Source organism: Amaranthus tricolor, chromosome 7 (assembly GCF_026212465.1).
Source record: "Amaranthus tricolor cultivar Red isolate AtriRed21 chromosome 7, ASM2621246v1, whole genome shotgun sequence".
Lineage (NCBI taxonomy): Eukaryota > Viridiplantae > Streptophyta > Magnoliopsida > Caryophyllales > Amaranthaceae > Amaranthus > Amaranthus tricolor.
Window position 1 is genome coordinate 28,235,681 of NC_080053.1, and position 19,343 is coordinate 28,255,023.

Sequence of the window (19,343 nt, forward strand, 5' to 3'; positions counted from 1 at the left end):
AATTCAAAAATAATATTCTAAGAAAATTTAAGAGAACATATCTTATATACTACTCATATATTAAGGAATAAGTTGATATTAACTTTGGTAATCATGAGAATACCATGTGGAATTTTACAATCTTTTTATTAGAAGGTATGATATGATATGATATGATATGATATATATGATTTTCACATATTTGAATCAAATGATACTATTTCTTCTATTCTAAAATACTCGTTACATTAAGCTTCGCGTATACTTCCTCCGTTCCATATTACTTGCATCAAATCAACTTTTGTAATATTTATTATTCTATAGTAATTTACATATTTTGGCTATTATACAAAAATAAAACATAGTCATGTAGGATCTTGTTTTATTCGTCTCATCCCATGTTTTCATTATATCAAATTTTTATATTTTTTAGTTATATATAACTCAAGATATAAAGGATCCAATAAACGTATTGGATTGCGCAAAATTGTGTTTGGTTCAAATAATTTGAAACTGAAGAAGTATTTATCTTCAAAACTTATTTTATATATTGTGACTAAGAACATGTTTGGATTGAATGTAAATATTTAAGGGGTTAAAAAAAGTCAAAATAAGCAAAATAAAGTTGATAAATGAGAAATTAGTGAAATTTGATTGTTATAGAGGTGGAAAAATGGTTGCAAAGTGATAAAAATGAAGGAAGCTCTCAATTTTGTAGGGTAAATATTAATCCTAGGGGAGGGTAGGGGAATGTATTACCTCCATAATAGGGACACCATCTTTTTTTACTTTATTATTTTTATTTTATGCTCATTTTATCTCCTTCACAACTATCTCAACTACTTCAAATGTATTTCTATTTGCTTTCGTTTCATTAGTTTGATTTTATTTTCCCCATAAATATTTACATCCAATCCAAGTATGTCCTAATATGTAAGAAAGTATGAATTGTCTAATTGGATAATACTTTAATAATATTAAATTTTTATAATTTTTAGTTAAAAATAATTTAAGACATAAATTGATAAAATTATAAATTAAATTAAATAAAAAGTAAAATATAGCAAATATAATACATAGAGTTGTTTTGACTTTTGACTATTGTTATCAAAAGAAAAGATTGGCACATGCACACTAGCAAGCATTTGGATCTAAAATTCTGGATGACATCTGAAAAACCTAAGCTTCTCCAATTCAAAATACATATTCAAATTCTCATTTCTGAATCTCTCTTTCTCTCTCAAAAATCCCCATGCAATGTCTCAATCCCCATTCAATATCATCCCCATCCATAACCTTCTAACAGACCACCCATCTCTTCGTTACCCAGAAGTCCGAGCTGCACAAGCCGCGCTTAAAACAACTGGGGATCTTCGAAAACCTCCTTACATTCAATGGAATTCAAACTACGATCTTCTAGATTGGTTGGGTTTCTTCTTTGGGTTTCAATCTGATAACATAAGAAACCAACGTGAACATCTTGTACTTCACTTAGCTAATGCTCAAATGCGGCTTCACCCACCTCCTGATAACATTGATTGTCTTGATCGTGGTGTTCTTCGTCGATTTAGGAGAAAATTGTTGAAGAATTACTCACTTTGGTGTAGTTATCTTGGTCGGAGATCTAATATTTGGATTGTTGAAAACCGTCGTCGTGAGGATGATTTGCGTCGAGAATTGCTGTATGTTGCCCTTTATTTGTTGATTTGGGGGGAATCTGCGAATTTAAGGTTTGTTCCTGAATGCTTGAGTTATATTTTTCATCATATGGCTTTGGAATTGAATAAGATTTTGGAAGATTATATTGATGAGAATACTGGTAGGCCGTATATACCTAGTATTACCGGTGAACATGCTTTTTTGAATAGAATTGTGAAACCAATTTATGATACAATTAGTAAAGAAGTGGAAAATAGTCATAATGGGACTAACCCTCATAGGGCTTGGAGAAATTATGATGACATTAATGAGTATTTTTGGAGTAGGAGGTGTTTTGATAAATTGAAATGGCCAATTGATCTTGGCAGCACTTTTTTTGTGGTTCAGGGTAGGAAAAATCATGTGGGTAAAACTGGATTTGTTGAACAACGTTCATTTTGGAACCTGTATCGATCATTCGATCGATTATGGGTTATGTTGGTTTTGTTCTTGCAAGCTGCTATTATTGTTGCCTGGGAACAGGAGATTAATAGGAGAGGATACCCTTGGAATTCGTTAAGAAATACCGATGTTCAGGTCAAGTGTTTGACAGTGTTCTTAACATGGAGTGTGATGAGATTCTTGCAGTCCCTTCTTGATATTGGAATGCAGTATAGATTGGTTTCTAAGGAGACATTAATGGTTGGAGTTAGGATGCTTTTGAAGTGTGTTACTGCTGCTGTTTGGGCGATCGTTTTCGGAGTCTTTTATGCTAGAATGTGGAGTCAGAGAAATCATGATAGGAGGTGGTCGCATGCTGCACAAACCCATATCAAAAGTTTTCTGGTTGCTGTTGCTGTTTTTGTTCTTCCTGAGGTTTTAGCTTTGGTTCTGTTTATCATTCCTTGGGTTCGTAATTTTGTTGAGCAGACGAATTGGAGGGTATTTTATATGTTTACTTGGTGGTTTCAGACCAGGATTTTTGTTGGCCGTGGGCTGAGAGAAGGTCTTAATGATAATATTAGGTATACTCTCTTCTGGATTCTGGTGCTTGCTACTAAGTTTGTGTTTAGTTATTTTCTGCAGATTAGGCCTATGATGAAACCCACAAATGCTCTTTTGAATCTTAAGCAAGTTCGATATGAATGGCACGAGTTTTTCCATGGAAGCAACCGGTTTGCAGTTGGTCTTTTATGGCTTCCTGTAGTTTTCATTTATCTGATGGACTTGCAAATATGGTACTCTATCTACTCGTCGTTTGTTGGTGCGGCAGTGGGGTTGTTTTCTCATCTGGGTGAGATCCGAAACATGCAGCAACTGAGGTTGAGGTTTCAGTTCTTTGCTAGTGCAATTCAGTTCAATCTCATGCCGGAGGAACAGATGTTGAATTCTAGTGGGATTAGAAACAAATTTAAAGACGGAATTCATCGGTTGAAGCTCAGGTATGGGCTTGGCCGCCCCTATAAGAAACTTGAGTCGAGCCAAGTGGAGGCTAATAAGTTTGCTTGGATCTGGAATGAGGTGATTAATATCTTTAGGGAGGAGGACATTGTTAGTGATAAAGAAGTTGAGTTACTGGAGTTGCCTCAGAATACTTGGAATGTTCGGGTCATCCGATGGCCATGTATACTTCTTTGCAATGAGCTTCTCTTAGCTCTTGGTCAGGCAAAAGAGCTGGTTGATGCCCCTGATAGATGGCTTTGGCATAAGATATGCAAGAATGAGTATCGTCGCTGCGCTGTGATAGAAGCTTATGATTGTATCAAACATTTGCTGCTTTTAATCATCAAAAAGGGTACTGAAGAACATTCTATCATTCTGGTCATGTTCCAAGAAATCGATCATGCTATCGAATTTGAGAAGTTCACCAAGACATATGATTTGTCTGCTCTCAGAAAGATCCATGAGAAATTGAGTGCTCTTGTGAATATATTGGTTCAACCCAAGAAGGATGATCTCAGCAAGGTGGTCAATGCACTGCAGGCCCTCTATGAGACTGCTATACGGGACTTCTATATTGAAAAGAGAAATATAGAGCAGTTAAGGGAGGACGGGCTGGCTCTTAAATCTACATCCGGGAAAATCTTGCTATTTGAGAATGCCATTGAGTTGCCCAGTAATGATGATGAGGCCTTTTACAGGCAACTTCGACGTTTACACATCATCCTAACTTCCAAGGACTCCATGCACAATGTCCCTTTGAATCTTGAGGCGAGACGCAGGATAGCTTTCTTCAGTAACTCTCTCTTCATGAACATGCCTCACGCCCCACAGGTCGAGAAAATGCTGTCGCTTAGCGTGCTGACACCTTACTATAGTGAAGAGGTTTTATACAGTAAAGAACAGCTTCAAAAGGAGAATGAAGATGGGGTTTCGACCCTATTTTACTTGCAGACTATATACAATGATGAGTGGGAGAATTTCATGGAGCGTATCCGTCGGGAAGGCATTGCAGATGATAAAGAACTATGGGAATCTATTAGGCTCTGGGCATCCTACAGAGGCCAGACTCTTGCTCGTACGGTTAGAGGGATGATGTATTATTATCGTGCCCTCAAGATGTTAGCTTTCCTTGATTCTGCATCTGAGATGGATATTCGAGATGGGGCGCTTGATCTTGCTAACATTAGACAACAGGGCAGTAGTGTGGGTGGATCTAGAACTGATAGGCTACAATCTTCGATAAGTGGTAGGAGTCTAAGTCGAGCCAGTAGTTCAATCAGTCTACTCTACAAGGGTCATGAGAACGGGACTGCTTTAATGAAATATACCTATGTGATTGCATGCCAGATCTATGGTGCACAGAAGGCTGAGAAGAAGCCCCAGGCTGAAGAAATACTGCAATTATTAAAGAACAATGAAGCTCTTCGTGTCGCTTATGTTGATGAAAGACCTGCAGGAAGAGACGGGAAAGAGCACTACTCTGTTCTTGTAAAGTATGATCAGCAGTTGGAGCGGGAAGTGGAGATATATCGAGTCAAGTTACCTGGTCCTATTAAGCTTGGCGAAGGCAAGCCGGAAAATCAAAACAGTTCCATCATATTTACTCGTGGGGATGCCGTTCAGACGATTGACATGAACCAAGATAACTATTTTGAGGAGGCGCTTAAGATGCGAAACCTGTTGGAAGAATTCAAGCATTTTCATGGTATTAGAAAGCCTACTATCTTGGGGGTCCGTGAGCACATATTCACTAGTGGTGTTTCTTCAATTGCTCGATTCATGTCAGCGCAGGAAATGAGCTTTGTGACTTTGGGGCAACGTGTTCTTGCGAATCCTTTGAAAGTTCGAATGCATTATGGTCATCCTGATGTCTTTGATAGATTTTGGTTCCTTACTCGTGGGGGTGTTAGTAAAGCATCGAGGGTCATAAACATCAGTGAGGACATATTTGCTGGCTTCAACTGCACACTGCGGGGTGGCAATGTAACACACCATGAATACGTCCAGGTGGGCAAGGGACGGGATGTTGGGCTGAACCAGATATCTATGTTTGAGGCTAAAGTGGCCAGTGGAAATGGTGAGCAGGTTCTGAGCAGAGATGTATATCGGCTGGGTCATAGGTTGGACTTTTTTAGAATGCTGTCGTTCTTTTACACGACGGTTGGCTTCTACTTCAACACGATGATGGTCGTGCTGACTGTTTATGCATTTTTGTGGGGCCGCTTATACTTGGCTTTAAGTGGGATCGAAGGTTCTATCGAGGCAAACGCTAGCAACAACAACACTGCACTTGGTGCCATCTTAAATCAGCAGTTTATCATCCAGATGGGTCTGTTCACTGCCCTTCCGATGATTGTGGAAAATTCTCTCGAGCTTGGATTCCTGAACGCCATCTGGGATTTCATCACCATGCAGCTGCAACTTGCATCTATTTTTTTCACTTTCTCGATGGGTACTCGTACCCACTACTTTGGCCGGACAATTTTGCATGGAGGTGCCAAATATCGAGCTACTGGTCGTGGGTTTGTTGTGCAGCATAAGAGTTTTGCAGAAAACTATAGACTTTTTTCACGCAGTCATTTCATTAAAGCTATTGAACTGGGGCTAATACTTACTGTCTATGCTGGTTTCAGCCCAGCATCAAAAGACACATTTGTTTACATAGCTCTGACCATATCAAGTTGGTTCCTAGTGGTATCATGGTTAATTGCTCCATTTGTGTTCAATCCTTCTGGTTTCGACTGGTTAAAAACTGTGGACGACTTCAGTGATTTCATGAATTGGATGTGGTATAAAGGTGGGGTGTTTGTGAAGTCTGAACAGAGCTGGGAGGCTTGGTGGTATGAGGAACAGGATCATCTTAGAACAACTGGTTTATGGGGGAAACTCCTGGAGGTGATATTGAATCTTCGTTTCTTCTTTTTTCAGTTTGGAATCGTATATCAGCTGAGTATTGCTGCTGGAAGTCGGAGTATTCTCGTCTACTTGCTTTCGTGGATCTACATTCTCGTGGCCATTGCAATTTTTGTCGTCATTTCATATGCTCGAGATGTATATTCTGCGAAAGATCATATCTACTACCGTCTGATCCAGTTCCTGGTTATCGTCTTGATTATACTTGTGATAGTGGTGTTAACAAGGTTCACGAATCTGGAATTTATCGACTTATTTACTAGTCTATTGGCATTTCTTCCAACCGGCTGGGGACTCATATCTATTGCTCTTGTGCTTCGAAGATTTCTTATGAAAACTGTCATTTGGGACGCTGTTATAGCAATGGCTCGTCTATACGATATCATCTTCGGTGTCATTGTTATGGCTCCTGTTGCATTTCTCTCTTGGATGCCTGGTTTCCAGTCTATGCAGACTAGAATCTTGTTTAATGAAGCTTTCAGTAGGGGTCTTCGGATATTCCAGATTTTAACCAGCAAGAAGGCTTAGTTTCTGACTTCACACTTGAGGTACTTCACTTCTGCAAGTTTCTGATATATATGTTCTCTTTCCTCGATTGGGATCGTTGTTAACGCAACTCGTTTTGGTTTGTGGGTCGGAAATGGGAGTGTGGAACGCAACCTAGAGTGACTTGGGAATGATTTGGTTCGGGAAACATTATGTAGAAAATGTTAAAGTTAATATCAGAAGAAAATGAAATTGACTTTTCGTGTTTTAAACAGAATTTTTCAGCTTTAAAAGATGATGCCTTGAGCTATTGGGAACGCATTTTACTGGTGATCTAAGACGGGCATTATGGGGTCACGGAAAGGTCAGAGTATAATCTCAGTACCACTTGATAATCGTTTACATTTCGGTTTTTAGAGCGTTTCATTGATATCTGCTTGGTGTTTCTGAAGTGATCGGAATAATCCCTGATAGACCGTATCTTTCGTTATCTTGTATTCGGTGCAGGTTTCACATAGGCGTTTGTGCTGAAACTACTCGGTAGTTGAAGGTATATTCTCGGTTTTGTGCAGCGTGATTGGATATTCGATTGTCTTGTAATTACTTAGCTGTTTTGTTTTGTAAAATTCCACCTGCTTGTTACTGTCTGCTTGTTCCTTCTGTTTCTGGTTCAGTATAGGATTGTCTTGTTTTTGTTGCACAGTTAATGTAGCTTGAGCCTGCTGCCGTATATTCCAATTCATTCTCACCATTCGTTGTATTTAAGCATGATTTGGGTTCCCATTGTTATATTTCATCGTATCTTCTTCCGGTCAGTCGGTTTCTCGGTTTTTAGTCCCTCGGGAAAGATTGCATTTTTTTCTCGTCTTGACTAACTATTCGTTAATCGTCACTCAGTTATCTCGTTGATGCTTATGGTAGTACAAACTTACTATGATATTTTAGTTTGTAATCTTTGTTGTGGGGGCAAGTTTGTTAGTCAACATCAAACACATACGGGGAAACACCGAGTAACATTACATAGAGACTTTGCACGATCGCTACATACAAAACCCTTTTTGACATTGGCATTGTCGAAGACTTATGATCCTCGTGATTTCATGTTCGTTCAGCTGGTTTGTGCAAGCAGTTCGCAATCTAGCTTTGCTCTCATTGGATCCAGTTATTCTTGAGCTCGTTCTCTCGCCAATGGGTCTGCGAAAAACGAGAGCTTGATAAATTAACCTTAGATGAGATTTATGCATCAAGAAAAGACTGATTTGGAGAGAGATCTGGTGACCTTAGGGCATAGTTATCTTTAAAATGTGCATGATACAGGCTGTGTTTACCAGTTCCTTTGTACAGGCCCCAAATAAGGGCATGCCTCAATTTAATCTTTTCCTTTAACACAAATTTTTGTGAGAGACCATCTCTAATTGGGCTGGTTTATTATATTTTTTAAAAATTGTAAGTAGGCATAAAGAATGATATAAGTAGGTATTTAAGATATTGAAAGTAGACATTAGGGATACGGTAAGTAATTATTAAGGATAATGTAAGTAAGTATTAAGAATACAATAAGTAGGTATTAATCTTTAATGGGTTGGGTTTGAGATAAGTTTCTCAAAGAGACGGTCTTTCAAGAGACTAGTTGTTTCCTTAATGCTTTATTCTAATCCCAGGTGCAAAACAACAAATTGTGAGGCATAAGCTAATGAACGCCTGAAATAATAATATACTTGAACGAGTAAAGTACGAAACAAAATTAAAGATATAATATAATATATTTTAGAAAAAATTAATATCAATAATCCAATCTTTATCAATCCGCTGTAAATAATTTCACCTTTGGATTATTTTTTAATAATTTAACTTTTGCTATTAGTTTGCTGCTAGCATACTTTAAGGTTATGCTGAAAGCAAATTAAGGGCAAAGGTTGAATTATTATAAAATAAAAGGTTATGATGCTAGCAAACTAAGGGTAAAAGTTGGATATTTAAAAAATAATTCAAAGGTGGAATTATTCACAACGGATGGATAAAAGGTTGAATTATTAATATTAATTTTTCCTATTTTAAGCTTTGATTTAATGATATTTTTCTATTTTATATTGTAGCAACGTGTTTTTAAGAAACGTTAGTGGTAATAATTTATAAAAAAATTTCAGTGTTACATTGTATTGTTGTACTTAAATTAACAATAACATTATGATTTAAAATTATGCGTTTTTCCGTTAATAATGTGAAATTATTTATGTGCACTCGTAGGAAGTTGGTAACATTTTACATTCTCACTCATGTCCTTTTAACTATGTCGCGAAATTTAAATGCATATTTCTACTAGGAAAATATGTCATTCTTCTCAAAGTAATCAGAGCTTAAATTAAAAGCTACCAAGAATAGTGACATAGGATGAGAACACTGAAATTTGATAAGTTGACAACGCTAATCCAATATCACAGTATTATTGATCCGTCTGGTTAATAGTAATGAAACTTTGATCAAAAATGGAAATGATTTATAGTGTAAAATTTCATCAAAAGTTTCATATCATTCCCATGGCAATGAAACTTTGATCAAAAAAGTTTTTTGTTTATAAATTTTCATTACCACCTAATATCACTTCTTCTAACGGTAATGCATTGAAATGAATTTTATGAAGAAAATGAGATGATTGTAGTTAAAGGATTTTTGAAAAAAATAAGACTTTTTAATGACTTTATTCAAAAAATAAGCTTTGTTCAAACTTTATTTCCAAAATAAGCGTCTTTGGCTCCAAAACTAGGGTTGGTGTATACTCACTTTTACTAACAGCAAATTAAAAGAAATGGTCAATAATTTAGTCAAGGGTAAAATCGATGTTACTAACAACGACTTATGGGGTTGACTGGTCAACTGTATAGTCGCTGTTAGTAACAGCGATCCTTAGGCTTGACCTGGTAGGAGTCCGACGATCTTCCTGAGCAGCCAAAAATCGTGCACCTACTCTTATGGAAGATGAAGAATCTCTAAATGAGATGAGGAGCGTAGTTAGATAAGTGAGATTGTAATAAAGGGCAAACATTTAATACTAATACACGTCTAAATTAACGTTTTTAGCTCTTTTATGTTACGATTGATTTAAGTACAACACGACAAAATTACGCTGTAAATTTTTTATAAGATTTGCCACTACTAGTGTTTCTTAAAACACGTTACTACCATATAGAATATAAAACATTAAACATCAAAAATTGACTGGGTGTACTAAAAAACGAAGTAACTTTAAACGATTGTCATTTCTCACTTGGTTATCGGAATTAAACATGTAATATATCGTTAGAAAACTCTTGAAGTGTAATTTCTAATGCCTCAAAGCTTGCATTAATGCGATTTTCTAGTAAAAAGTTATGGGCAAAAGAGTGAACATCTGTCAAATTTCAGCACAAGTAAACTTTAAATGATCGTAACTTCTCGCTAGGTTATAGGAATTAGAATATAATATAATATATCATTGGAAAGATATTAAATTCTTGTTTCTAATGTCGTAATAATTGCATTAATGTGGTTGTCCTATCAAAAGTTATGGCCAAAGAGTAAACATGCATCAGATTTTAGCACAAGGATTTTTTTTTTTAAATTAACGATCGCTATCGAAACTTACTGAATAAGCAACATTCTCACATTTGTAAATTAAAGGTTCAATTTGTTTTTAGATTTGAAGTATGCTTATTGATGTTGTATATTTTTTAATGTTTAGGATCCACATTTTTTTCTTTATTAACTTTATTATTCAATAAATAAATATCTAGTTCCAACAAATATTCCATATATATAAACATCAAATGAAAACATAAAGATTAATAATTACTTAGACCGCCAACAACTACAATAACAACTACTAGGCCTGTCAAACAGATCAGGTTGGATCGGGTTCGGGTTCTGGTTCTGAATCTGGTCATATATAAATAGGTCATAAACACGTTGACCCAAACTTAACCCGTTTAATTAATTCGGTCAAAAATCACAATCCTGACATGAATCACAACAGATTAGGTCGATTTGATTTCAACCCACTTAACCTATAATTTTTTATTTTCATTTTAAGGTTTTAAACATTGATTACATCTAATTTTGTAGGTTTTAATTTAAAATTTTTCTGTTATTTATTCTTTTTCTATTATATTTACTATAAAAAAAAATATTTATTAAATCGATTTTATAACATAAATTGTTGTGAGAGACTGAAAGATGCATTAGCTTTATGGTTAAATAAATAACGATTAAAACGACCAATGATTAACCTTGTTCGCCGACATAGCTACATAAACCCATGTGAGAAGTCGCAATTGCAGACTTGAGTTTGATGATCAGCCAACCTCGTTGGCTTTTCCCGGGACAGGAGAACGGGAATCCGCACTCTACACTCTAATCTCTATCCCTAATTTGTGACTTCTCTAGAATCCAAAAAAATGTTAGAAAACCCTTCAGATCCCCAATCCAATACTCTTCCTGCTCCAATCAAGCGTTATGCACCTCCCAATCAGAGGTTTGTTCCGGTAATTTCTTCATTTTGTCTCTAATTGTTTATTTTAAATGATTAATTTTTATTATATGCAGAAATCGTGGTGTCAATCGCCGCAAATCTGGAGGTAATTGCAGCCCTTTTTAATTTTTTGATTCATATTGTCATAAAATCTGGATAGTGATTCATGAGTTCACATGCGTGTTTGATTATTAATCTGATATGAATAGAGAGTATCTAGTGAAAACCACGACATTTAGCATGTGATTCTCACTACTTTGTATTCGCTGAGATTGCTACATTTGACCTAAAAAAACTCAAATGGATATGTGTAACATAGCAATCTTAGTTCGATAGGGAGTAAGCATCGAGTTAGCTGAAAATCAAATTTAATGTTCTTAGCAAGAGATTATTGATGCTACGGGTAGTTTGGTAGTGGATGGAGGGGCAAAGAGAGTAATTTCTAAGGATAGTTTGGGAGTATTTTTGTTTTTTTTTCTGGGTGACGTGGTTAGATTTGGGGGGACTTTTTCTGTTCATTTTATATGGCCCTATAATGCACCTAAACTCACATCTGTAAAAGGTGGTAATTTTGTGCGTTCAATGACATACTGAACTCATATGGATCATTCATTTGCATAGTCAAAGGAACTTTAAATTGAGCTTTAGCTATATAGATATAGCGTAGGGACTGCAAAGCTAACCTTCATTAAATGGAAATATAAAGTTTCATCCGTAACTTCCAGGTTTAGTCGTTGAGAGGTTTGATAGGATGTCGAGTTAGTATGGTATGATGATCTTGGATAATTTGACTCAATCCTTTCTCCATTATGCCTGATTTTTGCTTAGTGCTATATGCAATGTAGTGATTTTTCTGTTAAAAAGGTTTTTTTAGTGATTCAAAATGCTTCTAACTGAATATTACTGTATTATTTTTGAGTTGAAGTGAAGAGCTTACATTTGAAGCCAAAATCTAGAATTTGGTAGCAATGATAAAAAGTAAAACTAGTTTTTATGAACACAAGCTAATTTACACACTGAGGAATAATATTCATGGATACTCTATTGATTATAACTGAGTTGTTGAGACTAGTTTAAGAAATTGAGTTTTGGAGGAAGAATGTCATCAATTTTGGGCTCCAAAAGCTCACATATGGTACATGGTTACATAATCATGTGTGTCTAAACCTGCAAAGATGGCGTGATATAAATAATAAAGATGGATGTATACCATGTAGGTAAAATATAAAGATGGAATATCAACTTACAATGTTGCGAAAAAAATTTACTCAATGGAACTAATTTGTATTCTATATTGTTAATTATATTCTGTTACGCCTATTGAAAATGAGTTTGAAGTCTTGTAGTACTTGAACTCTTGGACCTTAACTTGGAAATATTTCATGAAAAAGTAGGGGTTTAGTATACAACTCTCCAGTAGGCTATGCAAGTTTATCTCTTTCTAGGTTTTCCTTTAATTTCATCAAATTTTGTTTGATGATCCATTGCTCCTCTCTAATCACACATGTGTTCCATATCTTAGAACCTGGAAGCCTTTTTTGATAAAGAAAAAATTTATTAATGTAAATGCACTGCTACAAAACAAGGGTATTGAATCCCTCTGCAATAACGTTTATTAACAATACCCAATCACATCTACGTAAATCATAAGTAACGAAATTTCCAAACAAACCGTTGGCCATAACCATAAGGTTGCTAAATATTTAGCCTTATCTCGAAAACATCTAATCCAAGGGAACAATCCTTGAACATGCACCTATTCTTTCCGACCATATTGTCTAGATTGTGGCTAAGTTGCAACAATACCTTAAAGTCTTGAGCTCCCTCATGTTTTCAAAGGCACAATATTTAATTTGAAGGAGATCCTTGATTCTTGCCTGCTATATCCTAGACTCACCAATGATACTAAACAAATTAACCCACATGGTCACATCCCTCTGCCAAAATTACAAAGTAGAGTAATATAGAAGTTATCCTCCTTATTCCTGGAGCATATTATACTATGTTGCCTTATAGGCAAAAGGGAGTAGAAAGAGAAAGCTCTAACCTTGCAGGAGTTCTAACCTTCTAGATAGCTCGGCCAAAGGAAAAGAAAAGGGATTTAAGGTGGAATTACAAGAAGGGAGTAGAAAGTGGCATAAGAATAGGATTTTGAGGATTAGGATTCCTAACTATCCTATCAATATTTAAAATAATTTGGATTTTTATTGATGGGAAGGAGCTCTATTTACAATCTATTTCAAGGGAGCAATGCCTGAAATAAATAGACTATGAAGATTGCCACAGTGCCATCACTATCACCTCTTGTCACCCACCTTAAAGTGTAGGAAATAACTTTTTCAGAGAATGCTGTCCTACCCAACAATCCTCCAAAATTTTAATTTATTTCCTCCGCCCTTTAAACTCATTAAAGGCAAATATTTAGAATGTACGATTGATTTTGCTTTTCAAGGGCCAAGGAAAGAAGAGGTCAGTACTACGACCATATCTCATTGTGTTGTCAGCGAGCCATACTTGTGATGATTTTGTGCCAAGGAGAGTTTGTTTCAGGGCGAAATCTCTACAGCCTAGCTATGTTTTTGGCGCCTTTTACACGAGTTGTATTTTAAGACTATTACTTCAAAGTCAATCATTCATCCTCACTTAACACCTATCTCTCATTGTGTAAACTAAGACATTTCCAACTTGTACTTGAACCTTTGATTTAGCTCTGACCTTAAAGTTATGTTACCAAAGCTTTTTATTTTGCTATAGTACTTATGTCGGATCTTTTATTCTTGGACATAGATATAACACTTTGACACTTCATTTTGGACCACAAATATGGAAGATTACCATAAATTAGCCGAGTTTGAAACTTGAACATAAATAAACACTTGAAAACTTCATTTTGGACCACATAAGAGAGGGAGGAGGGGGTAGTGTTTTTCCTTGCTATTTTTTCCCCTTTAGCAAAGTTCATCTTCCGTTGGATCGAGAAAGATTTATTTTCATTGTGAATAAGGGAAAGATTATCAGTCCGTAGGCAATAGGAAATTTGCATCAAATAGCAATAGTTAATGACCTCCTTGAGGTTTTTGCTTCACGTTGAGAATTCAGTCATCAGATTTTTTTTGTCGCTGTTGGACGTTATTTCTGTTTAGAACTGTACAAGATGTTTGTCACTCTAATAATTGACTGGTAATTACTGAGCTTTTATGATGTTATAGAGTATTAAATTGACTAAATTTCTTTATTTCTTTAGATCGATCAGATAGAACAAGCAATCTCCAGCCTGATGGGGATAAGAATTTGAGTTCTGGTTTGGAGAGCACTTGGAGTATAGATCATTTTGACACAGGGAGCAGCAAAAGCATATATGAGAGTTTTCGTCCACGATTGATAGCCCTAAATGGTTGTGGTAGAAGTGAAGCTTCTCAGCTTTTGCATGAACGTATGTAGATTACACATTTTTACTTTACCTTCGTCTCCTGCATTATTACTGTTGATAATTTAGGCCTGATAATTATTAGTGTACGTGACAATGCTTTTCATTCACTTCGTTGATTGTGCATTTTCTTGTCGCCTAGACTTATGAAAATGGTAAGACATCGTCAATGAAAAAGTTGCCTACAGAGAAGAGAGAGAAAGAGAGAGGGGGGGGGGGGGGGGGGGGGGGATTTGTAATAAGTTTGTGGATATGGATAAATAGAAAGAAAGGTGAGAGTATTCACTTGACTACTAAAATGCTACCAGAAGAATACTAACAAGCATTAGGAAGTAAAGGTAATGCCCTACATGGAAATTTGCAACTTGCAGAGCTATCTCATCAGGTGACCATGAGATAATGAATTTGTTTGATAAGGTCTACAGTGTTTTTGATAAAGAATTTGTAATAAGTTTGTGGATATGAATAAACAGAAAGGAAGATACTTGCGTGTTATCTCATCAGGTGACCATGAGATAATGAATTTGTTTGATAAGGTCTACAGTGTTTCTGTGTATCACTGAGCTTCACTGTCAAGTACTGAAATAATGTAGAATTTTGAAAATTTTCTTGAAATTGATGCTAGGTTTGTTTGTGTTGTGGTTTATTTCATTGCTTATGGACTCTATTGCTTTTTGTACTTTTAAGATAAATAAACTTATTAGAGCTAATTGAAAAAAGAAAACAAACTTGCAATGCCCTTGGATATGTACCATAAGAAGCAGAACCTTTATCCATTTAATTGTGAATTTGTCTATGAGCAATAATTCAAAGGATCTTAACTAGTGAAGGAAGTAACTAAATTTTTCAAGGAGAAAAGCCTTGGTATATTGGATGACGGTTGCTGTTTTGTCATTACATTTGGTGTTTATGCCAACATGGGAAGGTCCAGTTTCTACGATTAGGGTTCTCTTTTTTTCTTTTTTCCTTCCATTTATTTTCTTCTGACCCTCCTTATTAAATGAGAATTTCGTTGTTGAAACATCTCATCAACTAAATTATTAATCTTATTAATTCGCATCGTTCTCAAACTTATATACTCCATTTAGGAGGAGGGCTTTCTTAGTCATAAGTGATACATAGAGAAAAGTAGAAATGTAGCATTTGACTCTACCTGTACTACCACTTTTTCTATATATATCTTGTACATCTCAAGACAAGTAAGAGTGGACCATAAAGTGTTTAAATTTAAATTGTAAACTCAAATGTTGAAGTGCATCTGTGTTGACTGAGCATGTAAGGTGGTCGATGCAATGCTATGGCCCACACGACAAAAGACACCAGATAAAGCAAATTGCACTTTGATATGGATCATCACCACTTGATTGAAGCCAGTACGAGATATTAACGTTTGGCAGTAATTTTCTGCAAGTCTAGTATATACAGATCACACGACAAAAGACACCAGATAAAGCAAAGTGTAGGAATTGTGAGAAAAAAAGTTGATATCAAGAGAAGGGTGGTAGTTGGGTGACGATTTTTTTGTTTTTACCAAATTAGGTAAGTGGACGTCCGGACGAAAGTTTGAGACTTTCAAAAAAAGTACTTTTGGAGATAAATGTGACACAATTGGAGTACTGGTGGTAACAAGGTGCTAAGGATTAAGTTGTGACATGTAAAAAATAAACTTTAAGCATTTATATGTGCTTGTTTCTGAAATCCATTTGACTTTGGGATTTATTGCTTTCACCCGTTTATGATTAAGACTACGGAATTATTTGCTAAAAAAATTGAACTTTAAATGCGAAGAACACTCACACACCACTGCGATGGTTTTATTTTGCATCTGTAGAATCACGGCATACTTTGCGACACACTAAACAAGCAATTAAGTTTTGAACAATTCGGTTTTGAATTATCGATTAACAACCTAATTAAAATAAACTAAAAAACATTATTTCTATGTCCAGATTAAAATCCACTAAATTATTGTTCGAATTGAGACTCTTAACGTATATGAAGACACACTAATCGAAATTTGCGCTAGCCACTATTGTCGAAGTTCTTGCAACTTTGAACTCTCTTACAATAACCATCGAGCCTTGTTTGATATCTTTAAAATGCAGACTTCTGATTGCATTTGCAGCAAGCTTAAACACACACACGAGCTTAATACTTCCTAATTGAATCAAACTACTCGAAGTTCTTATTTTTGTAAAGTAGCTGATGATGTTTGTTATCAAGGGTCATTTGGAAACAACCTCTTTGTTATTGCTAACAAGGTAAGGTTGTGTACATCCAAGCACCCGACCTCCCCAACCCTAGCCACTGCATTGAGGGTAATGAAATGTTGTGAAAAAAAAATAATGACTAATGTATGTATCTATATCACTCAGTTAACTTTAGCATGAAAAAACCTATGATGCGATCTCAATTGCAGTTCTAATCTTTTTTGGCGTATTCTAATTCAGGTTGGAAAGAAGCTATTCGGTGCTACAGTGATCCCACAGTAGATTTATCAGGTGCGTACATAATGTTTGGTCTTTGCTGGCACTTTTAATCTTTAGAAATAAGGATTTTTGAATATTTCCAACAAAGTTGTATCTTTGGGTATCAAATGTATAAAAGAGCTTTGAAAACCCAATTTATGTTTTTGATTACTCATCAAGATTTTAAATCTCAGCATTTTTCGTATAGATGTGTATTCCTCTCACTTTAAGGATTATTTTTTGTGATGACTTGTTTTATTTTAAACTTAAGCACTTACCTTCTGAACAATTTACTAGCAAGATTGTTTAAATCAGTGTTCTGGTAGGAACAAATTTATGAATTTTTAGCATTTGCAAATTCTTAACACTCCAATGATTAAAGTTCACACACTATGTGCTCTCCAGAAAGGAATAATTTTAAAACAATTTTGTTCTTGTGTTAATATTATATTTCATAACTAACTATTGTCTTTTTGTAGTTATCCTTTAATGCTAAGAATTAAAGAGTAAGCAAAAAGCTACTCCTTCTATACCTTTTTGATGTATACTCTTTACACTTGTGGTTTTCTGTATTTATACTACTAGAGGTGTTCATTTGAGTCATCGGGTCAATTTCGTGTTTCGGGTCAGTTTAAAATCGGCTTTTTGCCCATATTTGTTTTTACATATTTGTAAATCCATTTTGAAGGCGGGTCAAAATCAGATTCGGTTACAAGGTCGCAAGTTTGTTTTGTTATACTCTTATTTTGGTGAAGTATTAATCTTACATACTCAAAAAGTTATAACTTTGAATTAGTTATTCACTCTCTCTATCCCATTATTTTCTTGTCCCCACATTACTTACTGTGAACATCAATTTGAAGCAGAGGGAGATAGTTTCAATCTTTAATTCACTTTAATTTAAGAACTGATGTGCTCTGTGGTCCTTGAAGCCTTGATATCATTGGATAGTCTTGCATGTTCTCTTTGAGAGACTATCTCTTGTCGAACTTAATTTGCCTAAATGTTACACACTTACACTTATTATTTCGTTATTTGAAGAACGATCATAATTATTCTCTAATTTATTGCTTGCAGAAAGACCAACCATGTACACAGGAAATGCTGGAACAGCATGGGGAAACTTTAGAGTTCCGCATCAGGTTAATGCTTTACTTACATCTTTGATCAGCTTCAGAGGCGCCAACATTGCACTGATGTAATGATTTTCTCAATCTTGACAGTTTATACATGGCCCGCCAATGGATTTCTTGGCAGAACTTCAACATGTTATGAACAGAAGTCGTGCAAGCTCGATGAAATAAAAACGGCACTTGAAGATGCTACTATCTATCTATAACGTAATATCCGGTTGTGTAACTCAACTTAATAGGTATTTTGGACGAGCGTACTAATATATGTCAAAAGTCTTTTTTAGATTGGCTATTCGGAGGTGACATTCCGTTATACTTACTACTTTATGGTGTTTTCCCTATTTTCATCGTCTTAAGATGAGGTTGAGGCAAACGGGTTGTTCAATTGTTTGTTTCTGTTCGCCCGCTATTTTCCTTTTATTCTACTTTTAGCTATTCTGCTATTCTTTTGAATGTGCCTTAATTTAAAATAAGTTTATATGGGCACAAGATGGAGGGAGTGAAGGGATCAAAACGAAACTCAAGTTTGAATTATATTCTGCAGCGATTCTCATTCATGTTTTATAACTCTTTTGAATGTTTATACTCTCTTAGTTTCAAAAATATGTTCTTGTTTGATTAAACTAATGGACTATTTGTATAGAAATGTGGAAAATCTTTTAGTGAGAGGGATACAACACTTTAAATAATAAATGAAGTGCTTTTATTTGTTTTTCTAACCCAAAAAAATGAACAAATTGCAACTGTAACATGCCAAATGAATTAGAAAAAACTCCTACTCTTAATATATAGCACTTTCTTCCACAAAAAGCAAAAATAGTAAAAACATATTTTTGATTGAAAATATCAAATATGATAAATATGAAAGAATTTTACTTAATAAAATATCTGATTTGAATTTTAATGCATCTATTTTGGGTCTTAAAGCACATGCTATTTCATACATTATCAACACTCAAGGTACCCAAATATAACAATCTCTAATTCAACTCAAGTCCATAAGCTACTTCATTTCAGCTGCCAAATTTATAAGTATCTGTACGTATTCTACTTATTCTATTTGTCAGTTGTAGGTTTCTCTCTTTGAAGACTTTTTTGAGCCGAGGGACTCTTTGACCGCACTCTCCTCTATGGGTATAAGCTGCCGTCTTTCTTCCCTCTCCAGACCCTGACCAATGACCATAGTTTTCTATAAGCGGAATACACTGGGTATAATGATGATAATTATTTCAGCTGCCATATTTCCTCATAACATCAATAATAAACCAACACCAAAACTAGTATGAATTATCATCATACACAGTGTATTTGGCTCATAAAAATTTTGATCAAACACTGAGGAGGAATGTAAT

The 19,343-nt window shown here is 35.2% G+C and overlaps 2 protein-coding genes and 1 non-coding gene across 5 annotated transcripts; all 3 read left to right on the forward strand.

Annotated features, from left to right (window-relative positions):
• Positions 1 to 1,113: 1,113 nt before the first annotated feature.
• LOC130818198 (callose synthase 12-like) lies at positions 1,114 to 7,242 on the forward strand. Of its 3 annotated transcripts, XR_009043940.1 has the most exons (3): positions 1,114 to 6,521; positions 6,735 to 6,823; positions 6,967 to 7,242. XR_009043940.1 is itself a non-coding variant. In XM_057684267.1 (2 exons), the coding sequence occupies exon 1, from the start codon at positions 1,237 to 1,239 to the stop codon at positions 6,499 to 6,501; it is 5,265 nt and encodes a 1,754-aa protein (XP_057540250.1). In that variant the 5' UTR covers positions 1,114 to 1,236; the 3' UTR covers positions 6,502 to 6,521; positions 6,735 to 7,242. The 3 variants fall into 3 exon arrangements, 2 of the variants coding, with proteins under 2 accessions (XP_057540250.1, XP_057540251.1); XM_057684267.1 differs by having other exon boundaries at positions 6,735 to 7,242; XM_057684268.1 differs by lacking the exon at positions 6,735 to 6,823.
• On the forward strand, positions 4,139 to 4,217 carry LOC130819618 (small nucleolar RNA J33). Its single transcript, XR_009044657.1, has one exon. It is a non-coding gene; the product is annotated as a small nucleolar RNA J33 (small nucleolar RNA).
• A 3,481-nt stretch (positions 7,243 to 10,723) lies between the features above and the next one.
• Positions 10,724 to 18,376, forward strand: LOC130818201 (uncharacterized). The gene is made up of 6 exons (XM_057684269.1): positions 10,724 to 10,966; positions 11,038 to 11,069; positions 14,208 to 14,396; positions 16,841 to 16,891; positions 17,936 to 18,000; positions 18,082 to 18,376. Exons 1-6 carry the CDS (start codon positions 10,890 to 10,892, stop codon positions 18,160 to 18,162), a joined length of 495 nt encoding a protein of 164 aa, XP_057540252.1. The 5' UTR covers positions 10,724 to 10,889; the 3' UTR covers positions 18,163 to 18,376.
• Positions 18,377 to 19,343: the final 967 nt, after the last annotated feature.

Coding starts and splice junctions, on each gene's coding strand:
- LOC130818201 (XM_057684269.1), top strand. CDS start 10,890: ATGTTAGAAAACCCTTCAGATCCCCAATCCAATACTCTTCCTGCTCCA. Junction 14,397..16,840: donor TTCTCAGCTTTTGCATGAAC/GTATGTAGATTA, acceptor ATTCTAATTCAG/GTTGGAAAGAAGCTATTCGG. Junction 18,001..18,081: donor ACTTTAGAGTTCCGCATCAG/GTTAATGCTTTA, acceptor CAATCTTGACAG/TTTATACATGGCCCGCCAAT.
- LOC130818198 (XM_057684267.1), top strand. CDS start 1,237: ATGTCTCAATCCCCATTCAATATCATCCCCATCCATAACCTTCTAACA.